The sequence below is a fragment of the Anolis sagrei genome, chromosome 5, assembly GCF_037176765.1.
Source record: "Anolis sagrei isolate rAnoSag1 chromosome 5, rAnoSag1.mat, whole genome shotgun sequence".
Classification (NCBI taxonomy): Eukaryota; Metazoa; Chordata; class Lepidosauria; order Squamata; family Dactyloidae; genus Anolis; species Anolis sagrei.
Window position 1 is genome coordinate 30,549,770 of NC_090025.1, and position 23,383 is coordinate 30,573,152.

The 23,383-nt window shown below is 36.5% G+C and overlaps 1 protein-coding gene across 1 annotated transcript in view; it reads right to left on the reverse strand.

Moving 5' to 3' along the window:
• The window catches only part of COL25A1 (collagen type XXV alpha 1 chain), a 362,960-nt gene that overhangs the window by 68,856 nt on the left and 270,721 nt on the right, over positions 1–23,383 (reverse strand). The window contains exons 11-18 of the mRNA XM_060779107.2: positions 23,129–23,155; positions 19,517–19,561; positions 12,324–12,368; positions 10,282–10,308; positions 8,680–8,724; positions 7,368–7,400; positions 7,199–7,234; positions 5,525–5,569 (exon numbers count right to left, since the gene is read on the reverse strand). Coding sequence (XP_060635090.2) covers positions 5,525–5,569; positions 7,199–7,234; positions 7,368–7,400; positions 8,680–8,724; positions 10,282–10,308; positions 12,324–12,368; positions 19,517–19,561; positions 23,129–23,155 — 303 coding nt within the window. The remainder of the gene's footprint in view (positions 1–5,524; positions 5,570–7,198; positions 7,235–7,367; positions 7,401–8,679; positions 8,725–10,281; positions 10,309–12,323; positions 12,369–19,516; positions 19,562–23,128; positions 23,156–23,383) is intronic.

A 23,383-nucleotide genomic window follows, 5' to 3' on the forward strand; every position in this document is an offset into this window, starting at 1 on the left:
CTTTCGATGGGTGAATAACTCAGGACTATGTTGGTTCTTGTTTTTATTGTATTTTAAAGTTGGTTGTATTGTTTTAATCTACTGCAGTAAACCACTCCGAGCCAAATTGGGAGTGGCGGTATACAAGTCAAATAAATGAATAAATATATTTTTAATCATTTCCTCTCAACACCCTTTCAATGAAGCTAAGGCACCCTTTTTAAACACTTATTTCAATGGGAGCCACACCACCTGAAGGAGCTTTAGCCATTGTTAAAAAGATAAAACAACATTTCTAAAGCCACTTATGGTGGCTTTAGCCACTTAAGCTTGTGTTGTGTGGAGGGCACCATTGGTGGCAGTTTCTTAAGTGTGTAGAAATGCTTATTTATAGCCATTTGAGTCAAAAAGCAAGGCAAGCAATGCAGAGCTGGTAGAATTTAGATCACCAGTGGACTGGAGCATGATCTGTCTCTCTCATAAGCTTGCTCGCAACAGAAAAATGGAGGCCTGGCTTGGCTAAAAGACACATAATGGCTTTCTTCTGCTCTGATTGGCTCAACAGGCCAAGTTCACAAGGAACCCCCTGTACAGGTGGATGGCTGACTCTCTGCACTCCACATGCAGCCAAATAAAACCAAAAGTAGCCGTGGTTGGCAGGTGCGTGGTCTGTTGTGGCCAGAAAAAAAGGTGCTGGCCCCATGCCCTTACAGCTGGCCAAAAGAGCTGAATCAGCCCAAGCCCATTTTGAAAAACGGATCCATGAACAGCCCTATTGATATATCATGAACAGAAGCAGGCTGTGGTCTACTATCATCTATTATTTCTATAATATTGTCTGAAATACAGGAGTGTTTAAATGAATTTGTGGGCTTCCATCGATTGGAAAACTAGGAACTAATGTTTCTTCCAATAAACCAGAAATACAAATAAACAACTTATTAAAAAACAAGATAGATTACATTCAAAGCAAAGTGTACTTAAGCCACAGCAGACGCTTCCCTAATATCTGACAGTTTGTCGAAGCTATATTAAGTTTCTCAACCAAAACTCTTCTAAAGAATGTCATCATAATCAGAACACATTGGTTGCTTTCAAACTGCCACTTTGTCTTCTGTTTCAGGTTTATTCAAGGTGGAAACGAATGGAAGCCCCTGAAGTTCTCTTCTACAAACATTCTGCCATTTCTGTTTTGTTTTGTTATCAACTACTTTGCTGAGATGGCAGAAACGAAATGGGATTCTATCTGGATTAGCGTTGTTAATGGTGTGTGAAACAAAGTAAATAAGTAATTCATTTTACAAAAGCATGCTGATTCCTCCACAGCAAAGAAGGAAAACAGAAAGAGACACATTCTGTTATGATGCAGTAATGTAGAAAGTAAGGGAAGTACTTTGCAGCTTATATTAATTTTCCCTGTGCTTTTCTGACATTTCTTGTTTCCTTTGAGAAGAAAATTCTCATGATGTAGAAAAAATAAAAAGGAAAGAGTTGCTAGTGGATAGCAAAATGTGCATGTGTCTCACAGAAAGGTGTGTATGTGTAAGTATGGCATGTATCCTTTAGAAAGAAACCTTTATTGTAAAGAGTTGCTTAGATATAACCCATACTTGCATGCACATTTTGTTTAGCAAAAGCAGCCTGCATTCTTATTTAAGGCCATTAATTTCAATGCTCTATTTTATTTATCGTGTCAGGAGCAGACCAATCAGTTGCATTGCATTTTTTAACAAACAGGCAAACAAACAAAACACAAAGTTTGTGAGCTTAGTAGATTAAATGTCCTTTGACCAGTAGTAGGCCACTTGGAGTGCCTCTGGTGTTGCTGCAAGAAGGTCCTCCATTGTGCATGTGGCAGGGCTCAGGTTGCTTTGCAGCAGGTGGTCTGTAGTTTGCTCTTCTCCGCACTCGCATGTCATGGATTCCATTTTGTAGCCCCATTTCTGAAGGTTGGATCTGCATCTCATAGTGCCAGAGCACAGTCTATTCAATGCCTTCCAAGTCGCCCAGTTTTCTGTGTGCCCAGGGGGGAGTCTCTCATTTGGTATCAGCCACTGATTGAGGTTCTGGGTTTGAGCCTGCCACTTTTGGACTCTCGCTTGCTGAGGTGTTCCAGCGAGTGTCCCTGTAGATCTTAGAAAACTATTTCTTGATTTAAGTCATTGACATGCTGGCTGATATCCAAACAGGGGATGAGCTGGAGATGTCACTGCCTTGGTCCTTTCACTATTGGTTGCTACTTCCTGATGGATGTCAGGTGGTGGAATACCAGCTAAACAGTGTAATTTCTCCAGTGGTGTAGGGCGCAGACACCCCGTGATAATGTGGCATGTTTCATTAAGAGCCACATCTACTGTTTTAACGTGGTGAGATGTGTTCCACATTGGGCATGCATACTCAGCAGCAGAGTAGCATAACGCAAGGGCAGATGTCTTCACTGTGTCTGGTTGTGATCCACAGGTTGTGCCAGTCAGTTTTCATATGATATTATTTCTAGCGCCCACTTTTTGCTTGAAATTCAGGCAGTGCATCTTGTAGTTCAGGGAACGGTCCAGAGTGACTCCCAGATATTTGGGTGTGCTGCAATGCTCCAATGGGATTCTTTCAATGCTCTGATAGCTCGTAATAATACACTCAATTAATGCCAACTTCCACTGAAATCACTCCGTTCAGTCAATTGTGCCAAACAAATCTCAAGACCTGTACATAAGAAATGACTAAGGCATTTTTGTTTCAAATAAGGTCTAGCATTATATTATTTGCCCTCATGCTCTGCCTCCTTTTTGATATGAGTTTCAATCAATTTGTTACCCCAAATATCTTAAACCCATCAAATCTGTGATAAGTCAGACTTATTTGCCGTATATACTCGAGTATAAACTGACCTGATTATAAGCCACAAAAAACTGGGAAAACATATTGACTTGAGTATAAGCTGAGGGTGGAAAATGCAGCAGCTACTGTTAAATTTCAAAATAAAAATAGATGCCAATAAAATTACATTAATTGAGGCATCGGTAGGTTAAATGTTTTTGAAAATTTACATAAAACTGTAATTTAAAATAAAACTGTCGAACTTTGATTAAACCATTATTCTAACCTTTTTCAATATAAATGTGCTTATGTATCCTTCCAATAATAATACAGAGAGTAAAATAATAAATGTAATAATAATAATAAATAGAGAAAAATAATACATGTAATAAAAATAATACTAATAAGAGAATAAAATAATAACCTTGACTCGAGTATAAGCCAAGGGGAGCTTTTTCACCCTAAAGAAGGGGCTGAAAAACTAGCCTTATACTTGAGTATATACAGTAAGTTTAACTGATTTAATGGGTCTACTTAAACTAACACTTGGATCTATGCTCTAGGCTTCTGACTGAAATTACATAGCACATATAAAAATTACATAGCATCAGAGTCAACATAAGCACACTAAATGTAGCTGATGAACAGAGAAGTAACACAGAAAATCAACCTTATTCAGAGAGCCAAGATTTATTCATTAGATTTATAAAAATAATTATGTCATTTTATGTCATTTTATTTTATTTTGACCCCTTTATATCTTTCTCCTTTCTTGTGCCCCCTTTCTCTGGACCATCTTATCTTATTATTTATTTCCAAAATGTCATTGTTTCTGTTGTAGGTTTGTCTCCCTGTCCTTCTATAAATACAAATCCTATAAACTTCAATGTATTATCGAAGGCTTTCATGGCCAGAATCGTTGAGTTGTTGTAGGTTTTTAGGGCTGTATGGCCATGTTCTAGAAGCATTCTCTCCTGACATTTCAACTGCATCTATGACAGACATCCTCAGAGGGGTTGTGAGGTCTGTTGGAAAGAATGAATTCCCCCAGGCCAGAACAAGGCACACCTAAAAACTGTCAGGCCATCAAATGCTAATCAAGGTAACCAATTAAGACATTCACACCTAGTTCCAACAGACAAAGAGTTCTTTCTCCCACCCTGGACTTTCCACAGATATATAAACCCAATTTTCCTAGTTTCCAGCAGGTCTCACAACCTCTGAGGATGCCTGTCATAGATGCAGGCAAAACATCAGGAGAGAATGCTTCTAGAACATGGCCATACAGCCCGAAAAACCTACAACAACCTATAAACTTCCCCCAGATTTTCCAAAAGTTCACTTGTTTCCATATTCCCCTTTTAACTTGTCACAAGTCTGTCTGTCATTAATCACTATGTTCCAAACTTGTCTATACTATTCTTCCAACGAAATTTCACTTTTATCATTCCATTTTTTGCAGCTATCAGTCTCGCTGCCATTAATAGGTTGGAAATTAATTAATTCATTTCTTGTGAGGATAGAATATTGCTTTTATTTATTCTGGCTTTTTTATTTCCAATACAATAAAAAAAGTATATTTTTCCATCTTTTACATTCTTGATCTGAATGTAACATTCAGATCAAGATAGGTAACATTCTGAATAAGAAATTTAATTTAGGTTATATCTTCATTTTAATTGAATAGTTTCATGTTTATTTCTTTTCTTAATTTAGTAAGATTGTTTATCTCTAAATTCTCTAGTTCTTTTGATATGTTTATTCCTAGATATTTAATTGTTTCTCCAATTTTTATTTTTCCCTCCTGCTTTAATTTTCCCCTCTTCTTCCTGATAGTTGAATAATAACATTTCTGACTTGTTCCAGTTAACTTGTAACCTTGTTATTCTTCCAAAGTCTGTTAAATTATGACAATTATGGTATTGGGTTTTTAATCATTAGAAGAGTATCATCTGCAAATAAATTTATTCTATATTTTTGCTTAGTTCCTATTCCTTTAGTATTAACCTCTTCCCTAATTATGTTAGCAAATATTTCCAGCCCTATAGCAAACAAAATTGGGGAAAGGGGGCATCCCTGTCTTGTACCTTGTATTCTGCTTATTTCACCCCCTTAGTCCATTGTTCACAATTACTGATGCATAAGTTTTTTTAATACAGCTTGTCAATTAAACCTCTAAAATCTTTCTCTGAATCCAAATTTCTCCAAGATAATTTTGAAAGTGGGCCAAGGTACACTATCAAATGCTTTAAACATATCTAAAGCTAGTAAACCAGCTAATATTTTTTTCTTTAATAGTATGAATTACATTTATACTCTACCCATTAGATTATGTCATTTATGTTGGATTGTTCTTCGTGCATACTATATTCTGAGTTTTATCTATTTCTTTTCAATTAAGAAAAAGAAATGCCCAGAGTGAAATGAAGATTGAAGGTCAAATTTTTAGAATTCAGCAAAATATCCAGTCTGGTCCACTGAATATTTTGAATGTTGACAATTTTAACAACCTTTTCACAAGCTTGCTTTATGCTACACAAATGAAAGTGTTTGCAATATTTTTAAGGAATGACTTCACATCCATCCAACTATTCATTCATGTATGGATAGTGTAGTGTGTGACAATCTTACTTTTAAAAGGAAAAGAAATTAAGGGTATTTTAAAATTTACAGTTTCATTAGTTTATAACACTATTCTCATTTGATTTTACAGCAGTATATCTATAGTTACCTTAATTCCAGGCAATCCTGGTAGTCCAGGTAGTCCAGGTTCACCCTATAAATGAAATGACATAACATCACAAAAGAATATTAAACTAGGTTCCAGACCCAGTAAAATAGCTATATGGGGATTTAGATCAAAAATACACATATGGTAAACTCAAAGTGATTGTCCATTTAAAACATAAACCTGGTAATCAGTTCTGCATTATAAATTAAGCATTGGTCACAGTTGAACTGTGGATGCCATTTAAGCAAGAAAATAACAAGTCTACTTCTGCAGAAAATGTACATAAGGCAATGTTCATGCCCTGAGATTTGTCCTTCTCACTCTGAAGATGAGAGAAGGTCTTGGGGGGCGGGGGGAATCCTATTCACAGTTGTTACAAATGGGGGGAAATGACTGAAGTGAAAACTTAGGAAAAGAGATTTTGATCCAATTTAAAGTTCATGGAGTCAGTCCAGAAAACCCTGCTATTTCACAGCTTCTGTTGACTATAGGGGACTTGTTTGGTTACCACTTCAGGCAGAAAAAAATGTTTTCAGCTGGCCATAAAAAGACCAAGTCAAGCACCCCAGAAAGAAATGGGTCAGACACTGCAGAATATCAGTGTATGAACTATGTGCAAGATTTTTTGCCCAACAACATCTATTGAGCCTCTCAATTTCCAAGTTATATATCTATGATTGAGCACACTGAAAATGAAGAAGCTAGTGGCACGGTACATAAATTTACTTTTGCTTTCAGTTCATACATCATTTATGGTACATCATAAAAGAAATGGATTTGGTGGTGTCAGGCAGTCAGAGCGAGTCTTGGGATATGTTGGATACCATCACAAAGCCATCAGTTAATGCTAATTGATAGTCTTGACTCTTTGCTATTCAGAAGTCTGAAGTGGAGATTTTAATTGCTCTGAGGCAGAGATATACCAGGAGCTCAGTCTGTGACAGTTTTCTCTATGTCTGGAGTTTCGTCTGCAATGAAGTTTTGAAAGTGCTGAGCACCACTCAAACTATTGATGGGAAAAAAAATGCATGCTACATTTTTTGCACAGCGGAACTCTAACAGTCTAGATAAAACAAGAAAGAATAGCATTATTAAGGAAAATGATTCAATTTCTTGACAACATTTAAAAAATATCTTCAATATTATTTGAGCAACATTTTGTTTCTTTTCAAATCCTATGGACCTTTAACCCATGAATTCAGAAGAGATTAAACAGAACTGGTAAACACATTCCATAAGGCACTCAATAAAAGCACAAGATGCTAATTTTTTTTCTTTTTAATTATTATTGGAAGGGAGCTTGTGCTGGGAAAGGTCCTAGTGATTGTGCACTTTACACTGAATTATTTTATTACTGGGGCATCAGGCATTACTCTATCAGCTCATCAAAAATTCATGGCTATGGATTATTTACTGCTGCTCAAAAACAAAAGAGTCAACAATTCCATTCAACCTTTCCCAGCCTAAGGTAGGTCTCTTTTAGAAGTAACCAGATTGTCAGATATTTATTTGCTTACTTACTTTTTATCCTGCCTTTCTTCCAATATAGACACTCATAGCAGTTCCATAAAATTTAATTGTTTTATTAAGTTTTAAAAGGAAATATTTTACAGCATTAGTCATTCATTTTCAAAATTCCTATTGGCATCTGCATTCATTACTTTGAAGTCTTACCTTTTGTCCTGGTCGCCCTGATTCTCCAGGTTCTCCCTAGAAAAAAGTGAACAAATACATAATCAGAAAATCAGGTTTGAAGATAAATTTCAAGGTACAGAAAAATAATAATATGCAGTTTAAATATTACTTAGTACTGATTCTAATGCAAATTATTTATCACTTTTACCTTAATTCCTGCAGCAGAAGATCCAGGGTCACCCTACATAATAAAATAAAATTTTTCAGAAATAATAATCATATGTGAGAAGGAACAGAAGACCTAACAATTACAGAAAACAACTATGACTATATTCATGTATTTTTATCTGTTCCAGAATGAGATTTGATATCTAATATAACAAACATTTCCTTAAATAAGAACATTCCTCATGGTAAGAATGTGGATTTCTGGGTCAAAAACTTATCTCTACATGAATGAAGTTCAGTTTGCACAACTCCCATTATCATCTATGTACCCTAGATTAAAATCTGTTGTGATTTTTTTTGCTTATCATGAAATTTAACTTGACAATATAAATGTAATGAGATTTAATGATAGGGATGTTGTGTTCACTGAATAGGAAAAGAAAAAGGGTTATTCTCACTAGTGGAGCACAAATTCATTAGCAGTGTATCTAGCATTTCTTGCAAATAGAATGCTCTCAAACCTTGTTCTGTAAACACCACAAAGACTTTTTTAAAATATCCAGTTAATGAAAAGGAACTTTATATAATCAAAGAGAGAGATTGAAAAAGCACAACGTATCCACAGCATTCATTTGAGTGCAAATCTCAAATTAGCTATAGCCTTGGAGCTGAGAACAACACATACGGTAAATTGCTCTGCTATTATCGAACACAGAAATAAAGAAGCTTATTGATGTGCAGAGGAGCAGCTGTGAAAAACAATGGTATTATATTTATTTATAATTTATTTATAGGTTGGAGTTCTTTTCTAATGTCACACAAGGGATTTGGGTGTTTGCGGGGGTTGAAAATACACATCATTATCTCCTTTTATTCTAACAAACAAATACTGGAGACTATGTTGTCATGACAGCAATATATATGCTGCCATGCAGTTGATTAAATATTTTGAATAACTCCAAGCCACTCTGGATACTTTCAGGATTCAGGACAATTCAATTTCATAGTTAGTAGTTTACTCTAATTTCCGGTTTCTTATTTCTCTATGAATGTGGAGATAGATAGATAGATAGATAGATAGATAGATAGATCAGGGTAGTAGTACAAAAGTATCAGTTGAACTATGACTCTGGAGACCAGGATCCCCACCCAGCCATGGAAACCCATTGGCCGCCCTTGAGAAACTCAAATTCTCTCAGACTCAAAGGAAGGCTAAGGCAAACCCCTCTGAATAAATCTTGTCTAGAAAGCTTCATGATACATTTACCTTAACGTTGGCATAAGTTGGATATGACTTGGAGTCAAACAACAACAACAACAACAACAACAACAGAATTCAGTACAAAGCATACCTTTTCTCCTGCATCACCTTTGGGTCCACTATCTCCAGCATCACCCTACAAATTAAAATGAGTAACAAACATTTAGAGTGCTTTTTCATTCACTAGCAGCATCCTATGAAGTATGTATATTTATTTTACAGCTTTTTTTATAGTTCTAATCAAGCATGTTGTAATGGTTTGAGTATTGGCCTAGGATTCTGTAAATCTAAGGTTCAAATGTCCACTCAGTTATAGGAACTTACTGGTTGGCCATAGGGTAGTCTTAGCCTCAAATAAAAACAATGGCAAGAACTCTCTAAATAAATTTTTATCCCAAGCTTTTCTTAGTAAAATTTGTTCAGATGAGGTTTGACTTTGCTGTTCTCTTGGGCTAAAAGAAGATGACTTGCCCAGATCACCCAGTTCATTTTAATGGCTGAGTAAGGATTCATATCAGAGGTCTGGGTCTGTCACTTAAACCACTATACTACTCTGCCTCCCGATCTCACCTTTCACTTGATAAAACTCCCCATTTTCCCTTACTAGATACCAATTCCAAAAATAAAATGTGTAATATTACCACCTGCTATTTAGCATAAATAAATGAATAGGTGTTCAGGTTCTTTATATTCATACATCCATTATAATGGAGAGTGATACCCCACTACATTCCAACAGCTAGTGATTTTTTCCAATGTTATTCTTAAAATAGATTGAGAAAGTAAAAAAAAAGACACCAAAGTTGATGCCTTATTGAAACCATGGGCCCATAAAAGATACATCACATCATTAGTTATGTGACTTCATCATATGGAGTTTTTAAAGAGTCACAGGGGGCTTCACCAGCAGTCCAGTGACAGATAATAACAACAACAACAACAACAACAACAACAACAACATTTATACTCCGCCACCATCTCTCCAAAGGGACTCGGGTGGCTTACTTTGGATACCAAGCTCAAGGCATACAACAAGATATATAAACAAAACACAGATAAAAATACATATGCATGCTGCCCATCCCATGACATTGCTAGATTTCCTGTGTAGGTCCCACCCACAAGTGGAGTGGAAATGTTGTATGACGCTTCCTTTTTACACTTGTTGTGCCTCGGTGTTCAGGTGATGCTCCCCACATGTGATGGGGAAGCATTGATGAGAGGGAGCTGTGTGCGGGGCAATGGATTCACCCCGTTGCTCCTCCTTTTTTCCAGTAAAGCCAGGCCTTTGTGATCATAGTCATGATCTTCTCCAACCTGGTGTCCTTCAGATGTACAATCACCACAATCTTTTATCCAGTTAGTAATTGAAAAATGTTAAGAATTGTAGTCAGACATATCTGGAAGAAACAACTCTTCGGAGAATGTTGACCTTGAGTCCCACAATGAATTTTAACTTTTTTTTAATTGCATGAAGTTAATGTAATTAAGATTTATAAGACAAATTACAGCCTGAAGGTGAATTATTTTCCTTTTCTTCATTATGAACTTTAACATTGGATTATGACATTTCTCTGCTTATTCCTGTAGCAAAAGGATTATGCTTATGATTTTTCAACTTCATAGCAGTATTTTAACCTTATTTAATTTTAAAGCTCTTCATATGAGCTTTTAAAACAGGTGTTGGACTTACCTTTTCTCCTTGCTGTCCAGGATCACCCTAATAGAGACAAAACCAGAAAAATGATAGGTCATAAATGCTTCCAAACAGGGACATCTGTGCAGCTGTGTAGATTTATAGTAAAGTTAATAATTTGAAAATATTATTATTAATAATAATAATAATTTCATAAATGTGTCAGTAACATGAAGCTCTCACTTTCAAAAGTGGTGGTTAGTGCAAGTCTGCATAAGTGTAATACAGAAGTACTGCAGGCCAACACGTTTTTGGATAAAAAAAAATATCAAAAGATCATACAAAATTGATTGAAATCCACCTGCAGTCAGTCTAGTCCGTTTTTGAATTTTAAGGGGGATATAATGAATTAGGGAGGTGTTCAAAGGCAAGCTGTCACATTTCCGTGGTGTTTTAGCCAACAGGGCATTTTCACTTAAAAACATTGGGCCGGCAGGCATCTGTGAGGTCTGCAAAAGGGGTCTGAGGGCAGCATTTTCCCCATCCATACTACTAGTTTTCAACGAAACTGCTGTGTTAGTCTGCTTTAGCATTAAAATATATAAAATAATCCCACATTTAAGACTGACCAGGAAAAAGAAATTTTTAGCATAAGCTTTCATGGGTTGCAACTGATGACGTGGACTCCAGTCCACAAAGTCTATTAGAAATCTTTTTTTTCCCCAGTTGATTTCAAAGCTGATACTGGATTCCCCTTTCCAGTATAACATTTCATATGCAGTTTTAAATATTTCAAAGTCTGTTTCCACATACCTACTGCCAGTTTCCCATTTGTCCAATGTCAATTCTATAGTATATATGCAAGTTACTCACCTTCTTTCTTGTAACAACAACTCCCAAAACTGAAATGCAACTTATGCATCCTTTACTAGAATTTCTATAGAGTTCTTTCATTCAAAAAACCAAAAACAAACTGTAAGTGGGAATGCATACATTTCAGTAAGTAAAATCTCTCCTGGGCACACAGAAAAGTGGGTGACTTGGAAGATGTTGAACAGACTGCATTCTGGCACCACAAGATGCAGAGCCAATCTTAAGAAATGGGTCTACAAAGTGGAGTCCACGACATGTGAGCAAAACACAGATCACCTATTCCAATGCAACCTGAGCCCTGCCACTTGCACAATGGAGGACCTTCTTATAGCAACACCAGAGGCACTCCAAGTGGCCAGCTACTGGTCAAAGGACAATTAATAGAATGCCAAGTTTGCAAACTTTGTGGGTTTAAAAAAAAATAAAACTGTAGTTTGCTCCTGATATGATAAATAAAAGTGAGCAGATCCCTACATCCTTCAAGTTTTCAGATTCTATCAGAAATTGATATAACATCAGAAATTATACAAAATGACTTCTTATTTCCAGTTTTGTAAATTATTCACTGTTTTACAAGCTAGTGCGTTGCAAGCTTCCATTCATTTCTCTGACCCTGACTGCTCTGCCTATGAGCAGGTTTCACTCCTCTGCTTCATTCAAATTCTATTTCATTGCTCTGCAATTCTGAAATATATCTCTGTGGAAACTAATTAAGCATAATGTGTGATCAATGGAATTCTAAAAATGAGACATGATTTTTCTCCAGAGGTAATTTTTTTCTGATCAGCAAATAAAAAGCCTCTAACCTGATCAACATGATGTAAAAATTCTGCTGGGAGACAGATAGGTATGCTGTGAAACACTAACATGATACAATCAGAGAAGGTACAGAAAGGCTAGTAAATCTAACAGAAGCTATGTACTACCAGTAGGAGAGTTTGAATTCTTGCTCTGCCATGGAAACCCACATAGGCAGTCACACTCTCTCAGTTCATAGGAATACAATAGCAAACCTCTTCTGAACATGTCTTGCCAAGAAAACACTGTGACAGGTTGGCTTTGACATCACCATAGGTCGGATATCACTTGATGGCACGAAACAACAACTATTATCACCAACACCACTGAAACAAATGAGGAAGGAAAACAGCACTGTCTCTACTAACAAAAAAGAAAGAGGAGGGAGGGAGGGAGAAAAGAAAGAAAGCTGGTTTTTCTCTACTAACCTTAAGCCCTGGTGGTCCTCCTTTTCCAATTTCACCGGGTTCTCCCTAAAATGACATATGGGAAAAGTGATATCAACCACATCAACAGAATCTATGGATAAGTGACAAATGGTTTAAAAAGCAACCACAATAAGCAATAAGCCACAAATTGGAATTAGAAATCTCCATAGATTTTATTTGTAACTTAACATCAACCTTTTGTGGAAAGGTGTATAATGAACAAGGGAATGACCAAGTTAATATAGAGGATAACTGCAAGAAAATGATCAGTAATGCAGTTAACAGATTTCATATTACCAGTATTAAACTGACAGTACAAATGATTAAGTGAAGTTTCTGATTTTAGTGGAATATATATCATAATATATAGGTCTCCAGCTACAGTGGTGGAAGTGGAGGTAACCTAGCAGAGTTTCTGCACACATTGTTCTCAAAAGCATACAGAGATTAGTCAAACTGCTAGGGAATACCTGTTACCTTCACAGTACAACCTACTTTTTTGAGGTTTTTTCCAGTTCTATGATGACCAGGAGATACAAAGTCTAACCAAATAGGAGGGTTGAAACCCTATATTCCACATAAATACACATATTAGTCTTTTATAGCAGTAGCAAAATAAAAAAGAGGAAGAAAGGAGAGTCTATAAGTCTTAATGATGCCACAAAAACCCTCGTTATTTTTATCCCACAGTATATCTCCTCCAAGTTATTACTTCTTGGATAGAATTAGAAATGCAGAAAGCAAGCAAGATATACATCTGAATCTTTTCACTGCTGGGTTTTAGATAAAGAATGAGCATATAACAAAATATACTCCCTGGCTGCATACAAATTATACGAGAGCTTGGAAGATTCTAAGTGCTTGCCAGCACATTTTCTCACATTAAGCTTGTAAAACAGACATAATAAATGACCTTGGCGGTGTTTCTTTGTGAAAAGCACCATAAATTGACATTTATTAGGCAAAACGGTCCTAATTTTACATATGGGATCTGAGTTGGCAGCAATTGGTCAAGAAATATGATTTTGGGCTTGTAGTAGATAGCTGGATGGAAATGCTGGCCCAGTATTTGACTTGTGTAAAAAGGGAAATACCGTGCTGGGCATAATTAGAAAAACTGCCAATATCATATTGCCCTGAAAACAAATCCATGGAGCAATTATATTTGCAAAGATGTGTAACTTGTAAGCCTTTAAACCCTGTATTTGAATATGATTTGACACTTTTCTTTGCATAACCCTTATAGTATTGTGTTCTCTTTAAGTGCACTCCCCAACTCTGAAGTTTTACATTTACAAATAAAAATATCCTTGCCTTCTGCTTCATGCTTGTTGCAGAGAGAAAGCATACCCATCTACATTCAGATGAACATATATCTTCTCTATTCTTGCTCAGCATAGTTTATACAAGCTATGTGAGGAGGACAAAGCAAATTAAGGGAGTGGTGAATGTATAACTGTTGGCGATACCAACTGTTCTGGATTAAAATTACAGAAAATGAGATTCCACCTGAATATTAGGAAGAACTTTCTGACTATAAGATCTGTTCAGCAGTGGATGTTTCTGTCTCGGAGTGCAATGGAAGCACCTTCTTTGAGGCTTTTAAACAGATGCTGGATGGCCATCTGTCATGTGTACTTTGATTGTGCTTTTCCTGCATGGCAGAGGATTGGACTGGATGGCCCATGTTCTCTTCCAATTCTATGATTCTATGATTTGAGTATATGTCCCACTATCAATGCCTAGTAAGATTCAAGCACAGCATAACAGAAGAGGATGTAATGGATGATTATCACATCAACGTTGGAATTGAATACAAAGCAGTGAAGTTCCTGACGAAGTGTTCCATGTCAGAGTCTATATTGGCACACAGAACTTGTTTGGTCTGCAGAGCTCATTGATGTAATTCATGGGCCACTACCATCTTTTTTGGCTCAAGTATCATTTCTGACACTCAATTATTGTTTTCATGTACTCCTTCTATAATGACTTTCTCTAACATCTTGTATATGATATTATGTATCGCTTCTCCTTTTAACAGGACATACGGAATGTGTCTTTGATTTTGAACAGCAGGCACAAACAAGCTTGTCCATCACAAATTTGTGAGGCTATCTTGTGATCAGCTCCACACCTTTAAACAGAGAATCAAATTGTTCCACCAGGTGTCTGGGTGAGACAACAAATGACCCCATTTCCAATCTCATTCATGGGTTTTCCCTTCTGAAATATACATAAGGCAAAAGGTCTTACAGTCAAACAAAGTTTCCATAACATCCTTAATGACATAAACATACTCAGTTACAATGTCTCTCCAAGTATGCTGTATAAACACACATGAGTGAGTACTGGGCAAGTTTAAGCCTAAGTGAGGAAAATAAATATTCGTGTATTGTTGAAGGCTTTCATGGCCGGAATCACTGGGTTGTTGTGAGTTTTCTGGGCTGTATGGCATGGTTCAAGAAACATTTTATCCTGACGTTTTGCCTGCATCTATGGCAGGCATCCTCAGATATTGTGAGGTTTGTTGGAAACTAGGAAAATGGGGTTTATATATTTGTGGAATGTCCAGGGTGGGAGAAATAACTCTTGTCTGTTTGAGGTAGGTGTGAATGTTTCAGTTGACCACCTTGATTAGCATTTAATCGCCTAGCAGTTTCAAAATCTGGCCACCAGTATTAAAAAAAAACCTTCTAAAATCATAACAGTAAATAAAGACCAATACTCAAAAACAGGAATTCCAGAAAAGAAACAATCAGGCCAGCTAATCACCTCCCAACAAAGGATCCCCCTAGGAAGTAAGAAGCCAAATCTTTTTTCTGGCTACGGGCCTATCTGCATGGGCCATCCAGTTCAACCCCCCACCATGGAAGTTTAAAGTTTGAGAAATATAGCAGTAGAACATAAAATCTAGACTACCAAAATAAAATGCTGCCTCACACCATCCCACTTATCCCCATAGTCTAATCACACTTGTTTTACTCTAAACTGTATAAGCAACACAGGGAGAACAAAAATGTTTCTTTAGATGTGCCCTTTGTTCACTCCAGCCCCAATTTCATTTCAAGTTGGTGTTGAATTACCTCTTTTCAACTCTCTCTTTCCCACCTGCCTGAGATTTTAAATTATTTGTTTTAAGGCTGGAAATCCCTTCTGGCCCACTCACCAAGTGAAAGTAAGCAAGAAGTCTTTTCAACAATACTCTGATGGCTCACAAAACCTGCCTGAGAATTTGTGAACTATATGCAGCGATGTTCAATCTTTTTGATTTTGACTTTTAATAAATGGCAAGTATAAGCACTTTGATTTATATATAAGACTAAAGCTAGGTCCTTAAAAGAAAAAAAGGGGGAGGAAAGGGAGAAAATCCTACTCGAAAAGGGAGGGAAAGAGAGGTAAGAATGAGTCAAGTGTAATAAATAACGTTGAAGTAAAATCTACTTTGCTGGACTGACACTAAGAAATCAACCCAGAAAAAGATGATACATCTAAGGCACATAGATGTGCATGTGCCGATGCCTTTAAAAATAATGGAAATACTTTGTGTTTAATCAATTTGTTGCAGGAAAACTCAATTATGGAAATTATAACAAGTCTGAAGTCATGGGGTTGGATACAGCGGATTGTAATAATAAAAAAGAGAGACTGGACTTTCCATTTAAATCAGTAGGGCCTGTTAATAATGGCACATTTTTGACATTAATTTCAATGACACTTAAGTGCATTGGTTTAGATCCAGCCCAGAGCCTGCACTGGTAGCTTTGCAAAGAGGGGAAGTTTCCAATTCAGGAAAGTAACTTTTCAAAACTTTGTTCTTTATTAATGAGAATTCCTCAACTCAAGAAACACTCTAGTCTCCTTCTAAACTTTCTCAGAAAGTTAGAAGTAATTCAGATGATGCACAAGCATCAGAATGATATGTATTTAATCTTATGTGTGTCTTCTTAAGGGCCTTCTATTCCCATTTACACTAAATATCAGAAAATCTGTATGGATAGTACCAGAAAGACTAGCAGGCATCCCATAGCAGCCTTCAACTTTAGTTGAGAGTGTTTTTTTGAAAGGGGAAACATTGATTTCTCAATAGGCCCTTACTCAAGTCTGAGACTGCAGACGTCTGCAATGGACAATAGAAGAATTAAGACAGGCACTAAAGTTGTTCCAGCTTCATTTGACATCATGTCTTGCATAACAATACTCTACATCTCACAAAACTGGCAGAACTTTGGCTTCCCATCCTATCTGAAGGATTAACCTTCTGGCAGCAAAATTTAGACTAGAAATGCTGGGCTGCTGCCAGACACTGAAGAATTATGTTTAGAAAAGAACACCTGTGTGGACATATTATTAACTCTTTTGCATCAGTCTACCTTATGGTCCTGGTCCTTTGGCTGTAATCTTCTAGCATGTGAACAGTCCACTTGTGGTTATTTATCATGTAGAGGTAGAGGTTTTGTGACATCTTTTTTCTAAAACAAGCTTGTGTCTGTGCTTTTGAGAACATAGTAATAAAATGTAGACCTCGATGGAAAGGGTACCTGAAATCATGTTTTTATAACTCTCACTCAGCATTGATTTATAGTAATCACTGAGACAGTTGGAGTTCAGCTATGGTGTTTCTGAAAGTCTCAGACAAAATATGATCAAATAACCTACTCATTAATCTCCCCTTTCCTTAGATTAGCCAATACAATGGAGTGGCATATGACAAACAGGAAGTACTACTCCAAGCACCCTGTAGTGAATCACAGTGTTTATAGAGTTGAAAAATGGTTTAGTCCACAACTAGAACCTTTTCAGATGCTACTAAGTCCCTTTGTACTATAATGCTAGGTCAGTGGTTCTCAACCTGTGGGTCCCCAGATGTTTTGACTTACAACTCCCAGAAATCCCAGCCAGTTTACCAGCTGTTAAGATTTCTGGGAGTTGAAGGACAAAACATCCGGGGACCCACAAGTTGGAAACCACTGTGCTAGGTAAACTAAAGGAACAAGAAAGAGTTCCAGAGTTGTTATACCACTTGTATTAATGTATTCCAACAATCATCTTAAAATGTAGAATGCCAACATCTGTTCCAGATCTGATGAGACTCTAGATATGAATATTCCACTATGAAAATATAGGAACAAAAATGAAATATAAATAATGGTGAAAACAACAATGGGTGGAATATTTCTCCTTTGGATAAGAGACACTGCTGTATATATTTTCTCCAGTGGCTGGTGTAGTATCACTGTCTCCTAAAGCAGTTGCTTTACTCCAAACTCAAAAACGGAAAATGCAATGTTGGAGGACAGGAAAAGAGATTTAAAGATAGGCTCAAAGCCAACCTTTAAAACTCTGGTATAGACACTGAGAACTGGGAAGCTGTGCCCCTTGAGTGCTCTAGCTGGAAGTCGGCTGTGACTAGCAGTGCTGTAGAATTTGAAGAGGCGTGAATGGAGGGTAAAAGAAAGAAATGTGCCAAAAGGAAGGTGCATCAAGCTAACCCTGACCGGGACCACTTTCCACCTGGAAACCGATGCCCTCACTGCTGGAAAACATGTGGGTCAAGAATAGGGCTCCACAGTCACCTATATACCCAACACAGGACACAGAACTTGGAAGACAATCTTACTCGGACAACAAGGGATTGCCTAAATACGTAAGTCTTTGATGTTTAAGATATTATGTGTAATGACATCACGAGGGTTCACCTTTTGTGACATCACTAAGGGTTATCTCAATATACTAGGTTGTGGCTCTGAAATCTCAGGGGTAATCCTGATATGTCAAACGAAGTCCTATGACAAAGATTGAAAAAGGGTTTGTTGGTCTTTTGGCCTATGCTGAATCAAACTATTGAAAATTCAACTGCCGTCATAGTTACATGGACTGGGAGAAAAATGGCATTTTTTTTCTTTACTACAGATAGCAAAATGTCTTGGGCCAGCCCTGTTCAATGTGTTAAGGATTTTCTTCAGTGTAAATCAATAAGCACAATGTTTGGGTTTTTAACGTCCTTCAGTATTATAGCTATGTATATGACTATACACAGAGCAAGTTATTAAAATATTTACTAATTATAGCCAACATTTGCACACTGAGTTTTATAAATGTCAATGTTACTAACCACACTTTTAAACAACATAGTATTTTATCATTTTTGGCTTGATGTTTTAGGTATTTAGGCAAATAATACCACTGTGTAGAATGGCTTGCTATTATATAAGTGCAATGACTCCATTATGTTATGGCATTCCCAGCATTTTGAACAAAGAGTATGATATAAAGCTTAATGTTCCTGGGAAGAACAGATGCACAGTACTTTTCTGCTCTCATGCCAGCTTTGTCAACAGTTTTGCCAACAGCCTATAGTGCTGATGTGAAATGCCCCCGCTGTTTTAGTAAAGCATTGAATGCAGGCTGCCAGTCATAGTGAACTGTGACACAATTTGGTTACAGAAACTGGGGGAAAACTGAACTATTGAACACATTTCACTGGCGATTTAAGCCAAGATTATTTCTTTTCCCATTTGGCTTTCTTTCACATCATCTTCAGCTCACCTCCTGCCAAATGCATTTGTTTGCTCTCTTACTCTCTCAAAAGGATGGAGTTGATTTTCTTTATGTGTCTCTTATCTCGCCAAATTCCTCTGTAATCTCTTAGCCATCAGGAAAGACTAAAATCCCAAAGAACTATTGCATTTTTAAACCCATCACATTTCAATCGGATCTGTACACATGGACCACCGTATAGGGTTGCCGCCATTGAGTAAACAGAGTGTTTGCTCTTCTTAGTGCCACAATTGGTTATCATTTGTATTTGGATATCCAGTAAATTTAGAAGCCAAGACATTTTTTGTGATTTACTAATTCATTGCTTTTTTTAAAAAAAAATTACAAAACAAAATCATTTCTGAACAATTGCATTTTCAAAAATAACATTCTACACATACTTACTTACCTGTAAGTAAAACACATTAAATTCAGGAGGACTTAAATCTGAGACTGGATCTACACTGCCATATAAAATCCAGATTATCTGCTTTGAACTGGCTTATATGGCAATGTAAACTCATATAATCCAGTTCAAAGCAGATAATGTGGCTTATATGGATTGATAACTGGGTTATATTGCAGTGTAGATCCTGCCTGAGTGGATGTGCCTAGGATTTCAGCAAAAAATAGACCAGAAATAGCATGGTATTTACCTGATTTCCGTCCATTCCTGGAACACCAGGTGCACCAAACGAACCCTGCAAAGAACCACATATTTCACTTCAGCAAATTGTATCAAATGGATCCTGAAATCTCTCAGTGTAATACAATGCTTAAGGCTTTAGTGCTAAATCTGTGGTCAGGGAGCAAATCTCTTGAATTCTGACCTGGCATACATAGCATTGCACTACCAAATTAGTCAACACTTCTAAATGTTAAGTATCCCTTATGCAAAATATTTGGCACCAGAAGTGTTTTGTATTCCAGATTCTGGAAAACGTGCATATACTTAATGTCAGAGAGGAGACACAAATTGAAATACAGAATTACTGTATGTTTCATATACACCTTATACATATTACTTGAAAGGAATTTTATGCTCAATATTGTTTTCATGGGCTTGTACAAAGTTAGTATACATTGAACCATCAGAAAGGAAAGGTGTAATTGTTTCCGCCACCTGTGAAGACAGTTTCCAATTTTAGAAATCGGTTTTAGATATCAGAATTCAAGATAAGGGATACTCAACTTATAACACTAATGCATTGAACTTTCAGAGGAACTTTCCTATAAAGTTAGAAGTCTCATGCAAAATAAGACTTACTTCTTATTTCTTTTGATTTTACTTCTATCTTAACAATTCGCATACTCTCTCATTGTAAAATGATCCATGCTAGTAATTTTTAAAACATTTATAAGCAGTTATCTCTGGTGGCTTCCATATGAGTGGCAGTGAACTGGGTCCAGATTTAGCATGAACTTTAAAGGAGTTATCGGAGGTTCAAAACCTATTTTGGAAATATGACCCAGCTCTTTGAACATTCAAATTAAAACTCAGAGCAGATTCATCCAGCTGACATGGAAGCCCACAGCTGCTGCTACTTAAAAGATGAAATTCTCCTCTTTGGATAAGATATTAAGGACAGTATTCATCAAGAGTGTCCTGGATTTTCTTAAAGGCATTTATGAACCAATCTGATTCAATATGCTGAATGTTTATATTTCTCTCAACCATTCTATATACTGAATAATACTATTATCCCTACTTAGTAGTATCCAATATGAAGGGTAACCCTTCCCCTCTAGCATTCATAATACTACAATGTTGTGGGGAATGTTGAATTTGGAAGCTAATTTCAATTTCCATCAGTTTTACCTATAATTATCAAAATGTAGCTATCCGTTGTAACTCCATGAGTTTCATTTACATCACCATCCCTGGGGGGTTGGGGGGATCACATTAGGAATATGACTAGCATTGAAATTGATCTAATTTTTAAAATGTTGTGCCACAATTTCAAAGTGTAGTTAGATGTTCTATCTTTCCAGAGTAACTTATGTGTTGGCCTTCATGCATGTTTGGTGACAGCTTGAAATTTGAAGAAAATAACCATGCAATGTTCAACAGCACGCCAGTAAGCTTTAGAGAAAAAGTAAATCAGAACCATCACTGCATTTTTCATTTCTAAACAATTCATCAGCTTGTACCACATGTGACTTAACATCTGCTCAAAGGGCCTACTTAATATAAAGAAAAAAGGAACAGATGGAAAAGTTGCCAGTGATAACACATATCATTAGCTTGGACTTATTACAAATATTCTAAGAAACTTTAGTAAGATTATTCATCTATAAGATGAAAGCTACTTTTTGCTATTGTACTCTAGATTAATAGACTTAACTCTGTGGTAGATGCTTGAAGAATATGAAAGTAAAATAAGGAAATGTTACTGCAGAACAAAGGTGTTATTATGAGAATTCTAAGCACTGAAAATCCATTAACTATTTACTACTTTGCAAAACTTTGTCGCTTTCTCAAGTGTATTACTTGAAACAACACTGTAATATAGGCCTTACTGAATATTCTCATGTATGCTATTGCCATTCTATCCATATAATAATAATGCAAAAAGCCATAGAGTGTATCTGTGTTACACTGCTAAAACAGCTTGATGCCATTCTAACTGTTTTGTCTTCTAACAAATACACCAAATACAGGTTGAGCATCCTTATCTGCAATTCTAAAATACATAATTCTTCAGAATTCCAACTTGCTCACATGGTTGGCTGAGATAGTAACACCTTTGCTTTCTGATGGCTCAGTGTACACCAACTTTGTTTCATGTACACAATTACTTCAATTTATTGTATGAAATTGCCTCCAGTCTATATGGAAAGTAACTGCATTTTGTATTGAGACTTGGGACTTATCTCCAAGATATCTCATGTATTTATATGCAAATACGGGTATTCTAAAGTTTTAAAAAAATCCATAATGAAAACATTTCTGGTTCCAAGCATTTCAGATAACAGATACCCAGCCTGTACTCAGAGTACTCGGTTAGAGAACTCCACTAAACTACAGTAATAGATCTCTTTAGGACTGCCTCACTGCACATTCCAGGATTTGGTAGGATGAAGCCTACAAAAGAATATTAAGCTGTTATAACTCTGTAACACAGAAACACTCTAAATCTAATATGTGATGTAAATCCCAGGGTATTTGAAATGACATGGTAGAAGTATTCAGGTTTCTCATATGTACTTCCAATTTTCCTCCCAGGACTAAAGAATTTCAAAAGACCAAAAATATATCAGGGTTGCTAAATGCAGTCTCTACTAGTCCATTTCTTGACAGAGCTTTAAAGTGGAAATAAGTAGATTACAGAAAATTTTAAAGTCTGGACTCTGTCTGCTAACCACATCATTTCACTGAAACCCCATGTCTGTTACTTTGTTTTGGAATGATGGTGATTTGAAAAAAAGACAATCTCACCTCTGACTTGAAGCTTTCTCAGCTGTGAGGCTACTGATTATTCTTTCCCGCTTCCTTCAGCTCTTTTCTGAACACTTGGTTTTATGAAACACCCTTATGGTATCTTATCTTTTAAAAATTGCTTTTACAACAATCTGGTCTGGGTTGCTGTTTTGAGAGCAGGGTGAGGTGTCAGTTAGTGGCTTGCAAAAATCCATTTGAAATGTTTTTATTCCCGATATATTTAGGACTGCTCTAATGCCACAGTCCATAAATCTTGGATTGCCTCTGTCAGGCTTTAGCTGTCATCTCTGATGAGTGTAAGTAATATCGGAAGCACTCATAGGAAGTTAACTCTCAGGTTACTTTAGAAATAGGAAGACTCTGGCTAGCCACCAAGCACCATTTATCAGTAACACCTAGAATCCTTTGTTTCCCATGTTTTCACGGAGTTTCCCCCATCATATGGCAGAGAACAACTTGAATAAGACTGTATTTTCCACTTGAAATTCTATCTGCATTTCCCACTATGTTTGGAAGTTTGGTTTCATCCTTTTACCTGTGTTCAAGTTAAAACATTCTTGTAGTTTTTTAAAACCTGAATGTTAACAGATGGGCTGAAAAAAATACCTTTGCCACTTCATGCATATTCTATAAATGGGGAATGAGGAGGTGAGGGTGAGAATGAGGTATCTTGTATCCCATGGCTTTATTTTGGGAAAACAAAATTCACAAACAAAACCAATTGGTTCAGTGTGGGATACAGTAGCTAGCTAATGCCCTCATTCCTTCAGCTTGCCATTTGGTACAAAAACGTATAATCGGTTTCACGGCATTGTTTATACTGTACCTTTTGTCCTGGAGGCCCCTGAGGCCCCTGAAAAGAGAAAACAATTCCATTAACATAATAATGCATCCAATTTAAGTTTAAATGCCCAATTAAAATGCCCCATTGTGCAACTTTTATGAACTGGGCCAAAATAAGCTGTTTAGCACATGTCAGAAATGTACAATGAATGCTTTTCTTCTCTCCTTAGTATCAGCTATAGGCTGCAAGATTTCAGAATGATCCTGTGTTCTCCCATTTAGATATTACCTCTTCTTT